Below are 16441 nucleotides of genomic sequence, written 5' to 3' on the forward strand. Positions count from 1 at the left end.
AAATATCAAATTTATTGATCTAAAATATAATACGACCTCTAAAGTCTATAAGCCAGACATGTCAAACACGCGGCCCTCTACTCATTTTTTGTGGCCCATGGCTACCGATATTAATTGACTAAAAGAAAATAATAATAAAATATTAATGCCGTGTCATAACTATCTAGGAATCTAGGATTCTTAGAGAATGGTTTATTTGGTATACATTATTATACTGTCTTATCCTCTGATAAGCTAACCTTTTTTTTTTTTAATTTGGTTGTATCTGCTGTGTTCGTAAACGTAAAGAATAAAATTGAAAAATTTGTATAAAATATTTATTTTTTTTTTTCGTTAAATTTATTTGTGCGGGCTGCATAGTAAACTATTCAATATATTTGGCCCACTTGATACTCTGTGTTTGGCATGCCCTGTCTAAACAATCATTATATAGAACAACATTTGCATTTCCGCTTGATATGTGTGTATGTATTTGGAAATGTTACATGTAGGTTCCTATTATAGCATAATATTCAAGTAAAACTAAAGTAAAAAAATTGAGTAACGCGCAATATACACAATGACGATAATAAGTTCAATACTTCAATGAACTTTCAATAAACTTCGACGGGTAAGTCTGGAAAGTTATAACCAAAAGCAGACTATTATTATTATTTACTGTGAAAACTATTTTGCTAGAAGCCTGTCACTGTTCACAAGTTTATGAAAATAGGAACAAACACAGGGAACAAACTTTTTCAGTCCCATACTTATTATTATTATATAAAATAATTTATATATTGCGTGGAAACACATGTAGTATAATAAATGAACAGCCATAATTTTAAAATCTAATTTCGATTTAGCTCAATATTACCGTTTCATTTTAACTGAATTCCGTTAAACAATTAAAAAAAAATGTGGAAAATTTGAATTTTTTTTTTAAATTATACTTCTAGTAATCATTATTTTTAAAGTTTTTTTTTTTTTTAATAAAAAAGTCTGCTATTATTCAAGTACACTAGACAAGCACATAAACAGATTGGTAGTACTTAATCCATAAGGTATTTATACCTATATATGTACATGCCTATTACTGTGTTATATTGCCTATACAAAAAATTTGTTCTTTGAATAATAATATATAAATTACCGCTCTACCATCTCTTATTATTGAGGAATAATATATACCGCTATATGTTAAATCTGAATTGCGAAAAACAATAATTTTAAGAGGTTTATTAACCTATATTACTATTTATGACTAATTATTAGTTATTACTTATTAGTTATTACTATATTTTAGGAAATATTTATACTACTATTAAATTCATTTATTTTACTATTAGTAACACGGTACGTTGAATGTGCAAAATATAATATGTGTTAAAAGTTTCAAGTAACCACGAACAATATTTATTAACTAAAAAAAATAATATCTTGAATTGTTATTATTCGCTTAAAAAGCTAATTATTTTAAATTTAAACTTAAAATATCTATGAAAAAAAATTAAGTTATATCATATAATTTTAACTAAAAACAATTTTTACATTTTCGTAATTTTGTCGAGTTTTTAAAAAGCTATAGAAAAACTTATGAAGAACCTCGTAAAATATTTAAGCTTTTTAACGTATAAAAAATGTTTAACAAAAATTAATAAAAGAAAAAAATCCAATTTTCAAATTCTATAAATAAACCAAAATATGTTAAAATATTTTGAAGGTTTTACAAAATTAAACGAATATAGAAAAATTCACATATTTACAGTTATTTGTTTTTGAAATAAATATAGGATAGAAATTTATTGGAATAAATAGTTTTAGACAATTGTTTAGCATTCATTATGTACACAGTATACTACATAAGTTATATTAATTCTATGCTGTTTAAAAACATGACTTTTATGCATCACTTTCTGAGCTTTTTAATTTAACGTTCTAAAGAATAAAGCACCTATATTTTTGCACAAAAAAGAATTCATCATTTGAAATAAAAACTCAGAAAACTATTTTTAATTGATTAATTAATGTGTATGGTTTTCCTTCTATTTTTGATTATGTCAATTGGTGTGACACCGTTTTGTTTAAACCTGTTGATAAGTCAAACATAGTAATCATAAAAGTGTGTGTAAACTATTACAACTATTTGTTAATTACCTAGGTATTACAAAAAGAAAAAAAGAAAGTGTGAACTACGGATTCCATCAAATCACCTATATATATATATATATAACATAATACATTAAAATCGTTTCGAGTAAATCATATTTTGATCCTTATTCCAATCCTATGGAGTATAGCATTTATCTAAAAAAAAATATCTTGGAAAATTCAATGTATATTATCAACATGTATCTAACTAAACAGCTTATTGAATAAACACCGATGAGGAGACCAAATAGTGTTGTATAGAATAGGTATCATGTATGCTAGTGGGACAATCAAAAATTAGTCATTTTATTATGTCCAAAATTCTTTTACAAGCATATATGAATATATAATACGCGTTTATTGCTATAGAAGCTATTTACATATGATTTACTGTTTACTAACTAGTAAAACTTCTAAATGCTACGAATCAATGTGAAAATACATACAAAAATTGTGTGAAAAATATAATTTAGAATTTTCTCCATCGGCACTCATAGTTGATTTTGAAATGCAGCATAAGATAGATTTTTAGGTGTTTTTCCAATTTAAAAATAAAATGTTTCAAATTTCAGTTAAGATAATCGTGGTTTCGAAAAGTTTAAAACTTAGGTCTTCACAAAGAACTCTAAAATAGAAATTTAATTGTAGTATTTTTCTGGTTTTGCTTTTTTCCCGTACATCGAATATAACTGATGCTTTTGCAAATTTAATATTCATTGCACCTAAAGATTAATCAATTTCCAAATTCAGTTGTAACATTTGAAAACATACATTGGTTCTATTATATTTCCTTCTAAATTTGGGATGAAATTCCGGATAATAAGATTAAACAGACTTCAAATGCAGCTGAATCGTTGACATTATAAAGGCCAATCTCATTTAGCTCATTGTTCCATTTATGTTGTAATTAATGTTTATTAAGATTACTTAGTCAAACATATTTACTGATAAACTCGTCTCTAAACATACAAAATTACCTGACAAAGATATAATTGCATAATAGAAGAAGTACCATGATGGTAAAAAAGTCGATTAGAATGTGTGCAAAAAGTTCTATTAAAATTATATTATATTTTATCGATCATTGACAATTTTAAATGTTTTGAAATACTTGTATAAAAATTAATATTGCTATAAAAAATTATTTATTTTTATATCATTTGTACTTATGTCGTATATTGATTATAACAAGTACCTAAACGTATATAATATTAGACTAGCAGTTAATGTCCTACAAATGTTGGCGCAAATTATGTGTTATTTTTGCATCTTTGGCGCATATGTCATGCATTCTTTTTTTAATAATAAATTAATAAATACATTTTCAGAATTAAAACTATACCACGATAATTAGCTAAGCGCGTAAATTGAACAGAAGTAGTCTAATCTATTTTTTTTAATAGTAGGTAACAACAATACTTCGACGATCTTCAAGAAAAAGAGAAAAGATCAAAAAGTAAGATATTTGATTTAAATAAATTTCTATTAAACATACTGTCGAAATAAAATCTATAAGTTCGGTAGAAACTTTTAATAAAATTTTTAAAATAATAAATTTATAAATTTTAAATAATTAGATAATATCATATTAAAAGCAATTATTTTTTTACTATAATACGTTTGTATCAATAATTACAAAAGTTATAATAAATTAATTTTTAGTTTCTTAGTGTTTAAAACCAATAGTCAATACCGAATACCGATTATCGTATTTTTAAGACAATTATAAATATTATTAATTATAAAAATGTCATTAAATAATTTACAGTAAGGTATGATAATATTTATAATGATGCAAAAAATAAATATGTACCTATGATATACGTATCATTTATACATTATATTTAAATTATTATGGATGCAGAGATTCATATAGTTTGGTAGATACTCAAACATACTAACTACATTAAATGTTTAAATATTACTTTTACTTACAACATTGTTTTCTCTTTTATAGCGGACTTACAAGTTACAATCTATGTAACAACGGATACGATCTGTTGAAATAATCCTAAAAAATTGGTAGAATAAAAAAGAAATGCCCGCGGTGATTCGTTTTAAAAGGTTTAATAATTTTCCGCACAACATAAACGTCGGTTTTATAGAGTCATATTTTCTTTGAATTTAGACGATTAAGAAAAAAACAATTTTTATACAGCTTAAAGTATTATTCATTAAATCGTTAAAAATTAAGTATCTATCTACCTATATTATTTGAAGACGCGTCATTACGTATTACATTTTACGATACGATAATAAAAAAAATTATATTTTATTATCGAAATAAATAAATAAATTTTATAATCAAATTTAATTGAAATCATATAATATGTTTGTCCAAGGATCAGTATTAAATCTGTATACACTGTACAGGTAAACTGGAAACAAATTAACTATGTATATTATAGGTAAAGCTAGGATATTACAGGATTTTTAATTTTTTTTAGGATTTACAGAATATAGCTTTTCAAACATAAAATATGATTTGATCATCTACGAGTTCAAATTATATAGTTTTTAATTTTTATCTAACATTTTTTTGCATTTTTAAGTCATTTTTTATACTTTATTGAAATATGAGTAATATCTTTATAAATTTTCAAATAGATTTTTTAAATGGTTGTTATAAATTATTGTACAAACATACAAAACTACAACATTTAAATAAAATCGTAAACATATTTTCGAAAAATATTTAATATTTCCAAATACTAATCGTTTGTATTATATAAAATGTACTCGTTGGACTAACCGAGCAATAACCAATAATAATGTTCGATTATGTGTTATCTTCATCAACTTTTTATTAAATTTAAGTTTAGTTTAAATTTAAATTTTAGTTTTACAATATTATTTTATTTCAAAATATATTAATTTCAGAACAAATGACGCTAGCCATTATACCAGAAGATGAATTTATTTGTATACTTAAAAATATAAATTATTATTTATTAATTTATCAATATAATAATTTTTTTCGAGCATTTTATGAGGTCATTTTTTCTTATTGAGTCATTTTTTTTAGGATTTTTAAGGTTCTTTTGGTCATTAAAATCCTAGCCCTAATTATAGATATACATTATATATGTCAATTAACTACGTAAAATATATTTAATATTATTCAAAATTACAATTTAATAATACATTAGGTGTGTTTAATAGCATTTCAAGGTATTGCCTTAGCGCTATCTAGTGCATCGAGTGAATAGTATTCGAACAAGATTTCGTTTAAATTTGGATGATTGGCATAACTATGTCAAAATAATTATATTATATTATATTACATTATATTTTTAACTACACTCATCGCACGAATCTAAAGCTGGAATACATCCCGATCTGACGGGACATTTCCGATTTTAAACATACTTTTCCCGCGTCCCGTCTCAATTCTTAGCGGGATGCCGGGACGCGTGTGTCACGATTTTTATGTATTATTTTTTTTTAAATTTTTGTCCCGTATCCGGTCTTGCCAACGAGCCGGAAAAGAAAGTTCCGATTTTTTTACAACCACTTGGAGCAAAATATATGTAGCATCAACATAAAAACAATATAGGTTATTTTAGTTTATTAAAAGTACCTACTTAATTAATTTAACATTTATTTTTTTTTTTTTTGTGTGTCTCGAATAATTCTTTTTATCCGTAAATAACTAAAAATAAATAAGTATCGGAAATTTCGGAGATAGCCGAGGACGATAATTTAGTGTTTCATAGCGACATTTACGAATTTTTATTTTCATGCTATTATAAGTATTATACCATTTATACCCAATTTACATGATAATATATTATGGCTTCGAAAAAATATTTCAATGAATGTGTTTGGATGTGGAGGAAAGTATAATAGTGTCCCGGCTTGTAATTTCTTATAAATAGCAACCCTAGTTTACTAAAAAACCGAAACGCAGGTTACTTCTAACCACTTGTTATTATATTGATACACAATAGCTGAGGAGCTTACCTGTTACCTTGAAAACGTGACTTAGTTCACCGATCGTGGAGGCACGAGTCTCGAGATAAACTCCGTTTATTTGTAGTTTTATTTTTATTGTCTTTTCATCGCGTGAAATACATCATAATTATATTCGTACAGCGTCAAAGTACACATTTGTTATTTATAGATGCAATAATTGTCGTCCGTTCAAATTAATTTAATAAATAATTAATTATTTGGTTAAAATTAAAAAAGTAAAAACAACACATTTCTATCTAATCATGTCAAACGAGTTTTTTACATTGAACATTCACCGCGACAAAACATTAATTGAACTCGAAATAAAAATTCCAGCAAATTTATCTGAATTCGTTGACACACTGGTAAATAAATAGATTAATACTCTCATTAGTTAGTCATTATAAATTATTACATTATTATCAACCGACAATTTCATTATTTTACCAATGCATATTGATTTCAATTTTTTTATCAGATTCTAGAATTGACTGTGTTATAGCTCAACAATTAAATTATTTTTTTTTTTTTTATCTTTGTACACAAATTTGTTTAATTTATGATATTAATCGTTTTATAGAGAAATGAATTAAAATTGGAAGAAACAGACGAACTTGAGATATTACTTCCAACACCTGATGGAAAGATAGTAAATATAATTATAATCCGTTATTTTTAGTTAACCCTATGACTATTGCATTAAATATGACATTACTACATTAAATTTATCATATTAAACATTTTTTTTTTGTTTTTAGATGGAACTCCAATCGGATGAGGATATTGAATTTTTAAAGTAATAAGTAAAGTTTATAGAATAATGTCTTTAGGATTATAATGCCATATTATCTGGCTTATAAATGATTAAAGCTTAAGAAATTAATTGTTGACAGTTCTTAGTATTTAAAATGTAAAATTAAAAAAAAAACTGTTTCAATTTGTAAATTAGTAAATTTTTTTGCAATTTTTACTATTGTAATTGATAAAGTAGATTAGAATAAAATTAGTTTCCTTGTCTTATCAACATTATCAACTTATTAAAAAAATTAATTTTAATGAGATATTTAATACTGGCATTCAACTTTTATACCTTAACATATCATTACAATAAAAAGTATGGCATTTTAAAATCTTAAGATTTTAAAACTATCGCTAGCAAATTCTACAATAAATTGACTTAATAGGGCATTTTCATTTTTGACATTAGGTATTTTTAAAATTAATATCACAATAATTTTAAGAAAATAAACAGTCTATAAAACAGTGATGAATAGAAAGATGAGCGTTTTATACCATATTATAAAAATTAGGATTAAGTATAATAACAATAATACCCTACAAATTATATCTTAACTTGAATTTTATGTAAAAACTTATATATTGTCATTAATTGTGTTTATCTATCTCCATTAAATTATTCACACTATCTAAATTATTCTTTTATTGCATATTATATTCTGGGTAAAGATTGTCTATATTAAAATTAAAATAGTTTATATTTAACCAAAAATAACTAGTTGTATATCTTAAACAGTTAAATTATTACCAGCTTATATACATTAAATACTATCAAAAAATTAACAAAAATATAAATAAAGCTCAATTTTTGCATAAACATAAAAATAATAGTGTTTTTATCAAAATAATACAATTGATTGTATTATCAATTAATTGATGAATTGTATCATAATATTTAATATTTATAATATAATACATTAATCATTAAACGCTCTATTTAGACGTAGCAAAAAAAAACTTGCTGTTGCATACAATTCCTAGCCTTGATAAACAATTAATTTGTATAGATAATTTTTATCAGTTTTTTTAAGAATAATATTTTAATATTTATAAATGTTTCAATGTTTTACACTTAAATATTTATTTATTAACAGTATTTTTCAATTATAGAAAAGAAAACTTGCCTATGATTTTGAAACTAAAGAAATCTATTGCAGTGTAGACCTTGTAGTTATTGTAAATAACTTGCCAAGTGATACAGAAGCTCAGTTTATGGTAATATTAAATTTTTATTTTATAATTTTATAAAAACAATAATAATTATAGTTTGCATTTCAGATGTTATCAAAACAAATTAACAATTTAACATCTTAAGTTAATAATTTATCAAGAGATTTTAACAATAGCATTGATGAATTTAAAATCAACGTTTATTCATCTATTAGGTATTTGAAAAATAATTAAATGTTTATTTTTAAATTGTGTACTCATTAAAGTATTTGTGTATAGGTCGATTTTAGCTGAGTACAAACAGATAGATTCTGAAAATAAATTAAAAAATAATATCTCAGGCAAGTTTGAAAAATTGAATATAATATAAGTTAATAAGTTCAAATGTTTAATAGTGTTTAAAATAAATGTATTGATTTAGATGACACAGGCCTGATAGGATTTAAGCCCAATTTGAATAAACCTAAGCAAAATACCGAAAAGAAAAAGAAAAATGTGTCATCAGTAACTACTTTAGGAACCAATGATGTAAAATTACAATTTAATCGCCATAATAATTAAGTCGGGATAAAAATATATTTTATTAATTATTACAGGATTCATCAACTATTTCGGAAAACAAAGAATTGCCTACACTCATACAATATGGATCATATCATTGTAATAATGACATTTTTCTTAGAAGAAATTAAAAGCTGATGAATTTACGGATGGAGAGGTGAATACTATTGTGTTGAAGAAGTTTATTGATAATTATGAAAAAGCCGTAAATAATTTAAAATCGCATCCTTCGTGAAATAAATCATTGTAATTTGTTTTGAATGAATTTTTATTATATAATTATTATGCATTTATTATATTGCAAGAAGAAAATTAAAAAAAATTACAATTTTAAAAAATATTCTGGCTTGTTAATGTTTTTAAATCTATAATTTTAAAAGGAGGGCACATAATTAACAACTGTATTGTGACACAACTGCACAATTTCCTGGAAATCAAGTTGACGCTCGATGAGTGTTGTTAATAATAACAATTATTCTGTTAATCGGTATTATTATGGTACTTTATACTCATAACTGTATACATGAAACTGTTGATTTTAGACTATAATAAAAATTTAATAGTCCTTAGGAAAATGTCTGTATACTTAGTAAAACATCATGACAAAATCATTTAATAATTGACTTAAGATTTTAATCTATGAAAATATAATTTATTTCCCTTCACCTTCTGACAAACATACAAAATTAACTATACAAGCATGTCAAGTCAACTGCGTTTACGTGATAGTTAACATGTTAATTTGTGATATCACATACTATTTTAGGCCACGACTGCGGTTGAGGTGGGGTGATTACAGAATGTCTTTGATCATTTACTTAGTTAATTACTTCTTACATTCAGTCATATAATGAGAGAGTTAAATGAAAATTTGCTATTTGTAATTTTTTTTTAGAAATTATTAGTTATGATTTGTTTAAGATTCTAATTAGAACAATAGGTATGTTTATCTTACGATGACATGTGTTTTTATTTTCTGTGCATTTATACACGATAATTAGTTGAAAAATACTTTGCTTTTCAACTTGGAGGGTAGTTTTATAATAAATTATTATTTTTGAGTGAGAAAATTAATAATGTGATTCAAAATTATATTATTCATAAATGTATAACAATCTATTTCCAAACATTAAACATTTATTACAATAATTGTTAAAAAAGAATTTTAATTTTTGAATAAATTAAATATAAAACAAATAATATAATTTTAAAATCAACAAAAAAGGCTTTTATTAAGCACATTCAACTTAGCTGTAATAACATTAAACAAACTTAATTTAATTATTCCAATTCAAGCATATTTCCATGTTCAATACGATGTAGTAATATTTCCGATATTTCATTACGTTTTAAAGTAACTGGTTTAAAGTTAGGTTCATAATTTAGAACTCTGCAAGCTTCTAATAACCTAATAATTATTATAATTTCATTATTTATGATTACATTAATAAACACATAAGTTTTTTGTTAGTAAATTAAAAATTATATGTTTACCGTTCAATATAAATACTAGGTTTAACTGTATATTTCGAGAAAATGGGAAGTAGTTTATATCGTATGTCACATAAAAGATGTTGGGCACCACCTCTGTTGAACATATTGGCTAACAAGATGTCATTGAAAAGGAACTGTAACAAATAAATTGCATAAATTAAGTTACATTACATTAGTCATTAATCGTGAACTAACCGTTGACATCTTTGTAGCTAATATCGGCCAACATTTATTAAACAAAGAAGCAGGTAAGCTTTTGTTTAATGTATTCAAATTTTCTGTTAAGGTTTCATACATCATCCAACCACTGTCTGTAATACTGTACTTGTTTTCGTCAACTAAGGATTCCATTATATGCCATCTAAAAAAAATATATTTTATCTTTAAATTTACATGAATCCAATTAGAAAATATTTTAATCATTCCAGCCTATAATTATTTTCATTAAATTAACATATATTTTCATTTAATAAAATATATTACAATTTGTTTAACAATAAGTAACATGAAACATGTGTAAAAAATACTATTCAGTAACAGAGCCTCAGAAAAATTCATTACATTATTGTCTTTTGTTATCATAAATAGAACATACTTGTAATTCTAACTATAAACAAGTACTTCTAATACAAGTTTAAAATTTAAATAATGTTACTTAATATTATAATTTAATTTCAGCTTAAATTTTTCAATTTATCTTAGAATATTTTAAAGCTATATTTACTTATCACGTTTATATCGTTTTGAAATGTATTTAACTTTAGTCATAATATTTTCTGTTAAACAATTAAGTAAATGATCTATTCCCAAACTGTATAATCTTATTGAATCGTCAAATACTGTGTCTGCAGTTTCTAATACTTCTGAGAACTCACTTTCACTCCTATTTCTCACTTCATTTTCTAATTCACATTTATAGTTCAATAGAGACAAATAGTGCTAAAACAAAAATCAAATAAATTAAACAAATAATATTTTTAGTCTAAATTGCAAAGTCAATGGTTTTAAAAATATGTTTAAAATAAGTTACATGTTTTAAATTTTTAAGTTAAGATGTATGTCCGAAGCTGATGAAAGGCAACTTATACCAAAACTTTTAGTGAATTTTATCAAAATTGTCTTTACACAGTCAATTACTGGTAATTGTTGACATAAAAAAATATAAAATATATATTTGAAATTAAGACACTCTGTAATTGATCAAGTATAATAATAATACATATGTCATGACAATAGACATTTAATATTTACACCTGGTATGTAAAATTATAAAGACAAATCAGTATGTTTTATACATTGATTGTAGCTACATGAATACATGGATTTTCAAAATATTTTGACAATAGTTATTTAAGTATATAATGACTTTTACAAATTTAAAGCAAAGTATAGCATTATATTTCAATTTATACATCAATGTACAGTAAACAAAAGCAAATTGTTATCATAAAAAAAAGTGGTATTTTATCAAGCGATACCTTTAAGACAGAAATCAACCAAATATTCTAAAAGTGAGAACCAAGGCTTTGTAAGATGAAATTATAAACAAAATTCAGTAATTAAAATTTTAGTAGTGTAACTACACTAAAGGTATACTTGTAGTTTGTAAAAATAATAAGGTTTTCACAGCATCGTACCATGTTTCATAAACATATAGTTTTCAAGTAAAAAATGTTGGTTATGTTTTACGTAAAAGTTGAATATATTAAATTCTAAATAACAAGGTAACCTAGTTTAACTTAAAATATTACAAAAGTTTATTTTGATACAAAAAATACAATCAATAATTGGTTAATAATAAATAAAAACATGTTAAAAACTTGCTTTTTTTTATTTTTATAAAAATATCTAACATTCGCCAAATATCTGATGCATATGTCAACCAACACTAGTAAAAGTCATTATTTTTAAAACTTTTATGAAAATATTAATATTTCCCAAAATTGTTGGAATAAATCAACAATACTGATAACTAATAACTGTCAACATTCACCACTATGCTAACCATACACCTTAACACTTATAAATTCAAAGAAAATGCTTAAATTAATATTCAAAACTTTTTTTTTTCAACGTTTAATAAGTTGTAATTAGTAGTAATTTTATATTCACAAACCATATTGGTTCCCCAATTATAAAGAGTGTATGATATGTAATGTAATGTACACAACATCTCTGGTAAATATTCACTGGATTCAACTTCACCGTCAACTATGTTTTGTCTAAATTCTTCCAATAAATCAGTTTGTAATTTTAAAAACTGAAGTCTTAAAAAAAAAAAATTCTTATTTATTAGAACAAAAAAAAAAAAAAAAAAAAAAATTATTAAATAATTTTTTAATGCAATTTATTTTACTGAACAGAGGTCTCAACAAACTACAGACCACAAACAAATTTTTACCACTTTCCCTTAACTAGAACATTAAATAAACTTAATACATTTGAAATTTATCAATTACTTATATCATGTGTTTTTTTTTTTTAATTTGCTCATTAAAGATATCCAGAAGAAGATAGAAAAAAAATATTGATTTAAAATGTTTGATTTTTAATAAAAATAAGCTTTGGAATATTTTAGGTTATCTTCTTATATAATAAAATTATGTTTAATTTGCAAAATGCAAAGAAATTATTTCAGTATCTTGAAAAATTTAATATTCAAAGACATAAAAAAATATTTTACAACTTTTTAAAAATTGACTAGAAAATAACATTTTAAAATATTTTTTTATTTCTGTCTTTAAAAAACAAAATAATGTTAATAAAGTTTCTAGAAAAACTAATTTTTGTATTTTACATAAACATATTGACAAAAACAGTAAAAGGGTTTGTCGATAGTAATTAAAAAAAAAAGAAAGTATAACTAAAGCAGTTGAAGAAATTTGTCAAAGAAAAAAAAAATGATATACTTAAAAATATTAGTTTTTCAGCTTACACTACTCATAATATAAATAATAATTTGAATCTTCCAATTAATAATTAAGCTCAAAAACTAGATGTTTTCTTTTAAAAAAATTAACAATTAAATAAATATTTTTTTCTTTAATTTTAATATTAATTATATTTTTTTTAAATAAAAAAATGTACGTGTTTATATACTTTTTGCTTGCTGAGAGCTCTTATCTTTATTTTTTTTACTGTTCTCTAATAAACGAGTTTGAAGACGTTTGCTTTAGGGATATAGTATATTATAAATGTGTAGTTTTATTATTTATTAATTGTTTCTAATCTTAAAATTATAAATATGCTTACTTATGTCTTGGTTGACGAAGTATACTATATCGATCAGTCATAGTGTTTAATAAAGTTAGAAAACTATCCGCAGACAATGTTATACAATATTGACTATCATAAACTAAGACCTTCCATTGTTCATTATTTTGTATAATTTCATCCATTTTGATATGAGCATCTTAAAAATATCAAAATAAATCTAATAGTATTAATAATTAACATTTAATATAAAATTTCTTACATTTACGTTCCATATTTATCCATTTGAAAAATATTTGAGCTTGAGTTAAAACTTCTGTAACACTTGGAAAATTGTTTGGATAATTATACACTTTTCTCAGTTCATGTTCAAATGCTAATGTTTCATCCACAATATGTGAAAATACTACATCTTCCAGTTGAAAATGTGACAAATCTGAATCAAGTTTAACTACAACAAACTGCAATAGCCCTATAATAAAATCATGCTGTAAAAACAAATATAAAAATTATTACTTACAAAGAAATAATAAAATGCAAAATATTTTTTTAATATTACAATAAATAAATTTTTATAATTAATATTATCTACTTGAGAATCAATTGGTCTTTTTCCGTTTTCTGTGTAGACTGGACCCAGCCATTCCACAACAAATGTTCTATAATCTCTAATCCAGCTCAACACTCTAGATAGAAACCATTCAGGCTTATCAGGTTTGTTGGTCTGTTTTTTACCAGTAAAATGGTAAAAAAATCTTTTTCGAAAAGGTACTAATAACATAATTATTGGCAAGGTTACATGAGAATAATGTTCCAATAATTGTGACGTCTGCTCATTGAATTCACTTTGATCGTTTTTACTAATAATACGAGCTAAGGATATTTAAATATTATACCATTTAACTGTATACATTTATGTTGTTATTAAAAAAGGATACGGAAGTTGAACTTTTATCAACATATTGGCCAAACGTTGAAACTGTTGTTTGAAGTTATTTAATTTTGCATTATCAGTTATTTCCCTCATTGTAAATGGCCAGTTCATTTGTTTTAAAGTAATTTCAAAATCACTATAAAAAAAAAAGTAACCATAATTAATAACTATTTTTATAGAAAGCTTTTTTATTCTCGGACATAGTTAAATAATTCTTACTCCAAATAAAACTTTTCGAGTATGCAATGCCAATAGTTGATTACTCTGGTAATATAGGAGATCAAATGTTTACACGGAGCAGTGCTCATGGCAAAACTAAGTTCACACAAAATCTTGTAAGACTTAACAGCTTCACTATCACGCTTACTCATCAAATCTTTTCTCATTTTATTGCTAAGGATTGTTTGATTAAAATTACACATTATTTTACAGTGTTCCAAATCAAACAAATAAATGCATACCTTCTGGAAGCAATACATTGGAGGCACGTAAAGTACATCATCCGATTACATTTGTATTTTAAATCTTCGATCAACTTCTGAAATATAATTCTAACACTCTCGGTCTCCTTTTTGAATCCAGCATACTTTGACTTTAGCTCTTCGACTTCTTTTCTCAATGAAACAACTGACAGCCGCTCTTCGTGTACTTTAATCAGGGTCTTAACCAAATTTGCATTTGGCCCGACCACTTGAGAATTGATCTAAACAAGGACATAATATAGTCACAAACTTCACATATACGCCCAAATCCGACATACCTTCTCTGTAATATCATCTTTTCTTTTTAGGAGAACTTGTTTATATTTCTCGCACCGAGTTATTAAATCGTCAAAATCGTTGCCCAATTTTTCGTTGATCACTATTAGTGACGAAGGATCGCTGGCCATTTCGTACTACATACACGGCAGCAAGCAACTGTAAATGAATATTTGACGTTGCAGTATCAAGCAGAAGTGGAACTAGAAGTCATATTTTTCATAATACATCTGACATCACACCGTCCACAAAGGAAGAATAAGGATACGACTTTTATAGTGAGAATGACACATACTAACAAACGAGACAGTTCAAAAGTTTTGAATACAAAACCACTGATAACGTTATCTTGCTTGTTACACGTTGACGTTACTGCTTGTCCGACAAGTCGTTTTGTCCTACAAATAATTTGTTAACGCTATTTATACGAAATGAATTTGTTCCACAGACCACGGCCAGTTTGACGATGATAGTGAAAAAATTATTATCAGTCGTTGGTTTTTTATCTTCTGTCCATCAAAAATTATTTTATTTTTCCACTAATATTATTATAAATTGTAATAAAGCAAGCAGGTTAAAGCTACACAGTTCACGGCATTAATGAAGATGTATAAACTATGAAACAGCCAACAACTGTGAAATTTGAACTAGGAAGTATTTCGGTAGACATTATCACTACACGGAAGTGTTCGATAGAAAATTAGTGCTACTAATTAATGTAGTAAGATTGAAGTGTTGAGGTGTTGTTGTTGCGTTCGATTTATGTTTCGTTTGTTGAAGATAATCTGTTTATCACCGAGGTATAAACGTTGTGTTGCACCTAAGTTCATGAGAGTAACGGGAATTGTTTTGGTACTATTAAAAAATAAAATGCAACTCAAATTTGGATTTGTAAGGATGCTTTGAAATTTTAATAAATTTTAATACCATTAAATGATATTCTATATTATTGAAAAATATTCCAATAGTGTTAAAACTGAACTAGATTTATGATAATTAATTTTAGCTAAGTACTTATATAAATAAAATAACAAGAAGCACAGTGCATACGTTTTATGAATATGATTTAAAAGTTATTATAATAATAATTGATGACCACATAAAATAGCGCGTAGCCATTAGCTACTGTTACACTAAAATGCAACCAACAAAATCAACAAACTAATTCCAAGAAATGTTAGTTGTAAAACTTGAATATTATTTATTTTTTGATAAATGTTAATTCACTTTTACATTTTTTCTAAGATAAACACTTACCAGTCATTACGATTAATAACCGACTATGTACTACTTGAAAATTATTATCAGTTTGTAATCACTTAATAATTGATCAACTTAAATTTGTGTTTATGTAATGTTAAACTCGTGTTTTTTTTTTATATACTAAGATAATACAAATGTCATTATAACTTAACATAAAATATTTCAG

The 16441-nt window shown here is 24.6% G+C and overlaps 1 protein-coding gene across 1 annotated transcript; it reads right to left on the bottom strand.

Annotated features, from left to right (window-relative positions):
- Window positions 1-9842: 9842 nt before the first annotated feature.
- LOC112591290 (RAD50-interacting protein 1) lies at window positions 9843-15350 on the bottom strand. Its single transcript, XM_025335057.1, has 12 exons — window positions 15015-15350; window positions 14716-14957; window positions 14474-14647; window positions 14259-14390; window positions 13913-14180; window positions 13583-13808; window positions 13360-13519; window positions 12224-12374; window positions 10832-11046; window positions 10303-10468; window positions 10108-10241; window positions 9843-10021 (listed from the first exon to the last, which is right to left on the bottom strand). The coding sequence occupies exons 1-12, from the start codon at window positions 15141-15143 to the stop codon at window positions 9895-9897; spliced, it is 2124 nt and encodes a 707-aa protein (XP_025190842.1). The 5' UTR covers window positions 15144-15350; the 3' UTR covers window positions 9843-9894.
- Window positions 15351-16441: the final 1091 nt, after the last annotated feature.

The sequence above is a fragment of the Melanaphis sacchari genome, unplaced genomic scaffold (assembly GCF_002803265.2).
Source record: "Melanaphis sacchari strain LSU unplaced genomic scaffold, SCAv2.0 Contig130_pilon_pilon, whole genome shotgun sequence".
NCBI lineage: Eukaryota > Metazoa > Arthropoda > Insecta > Hemiptera > Aphididae > Melanaphis > Melanaphis sacchari.

Coding starts and splice junctions, on each gene's coding strand:
- LOC112591290 (XM_025335057.1), bottom strand. CDS start 15,143: ATGGCCAGCGATCCTTCGTCACTAATAGTGATCAACGAAAAATTGGGC. Junction 14,181..14,258: donor TTGATAAAAGTTCAACTTCC/GTATCCTTTTTT, acceptor TCGTATTATTAG/TAAAAACGATCAAAGTGAAT. Junction 11,047..12,223: donor ATAATTGGGGAACCAATATG/GTTTGTGAATAT, acceptor TTTTTGTTTTAG/CACTATTTGTCTCTATTGAA.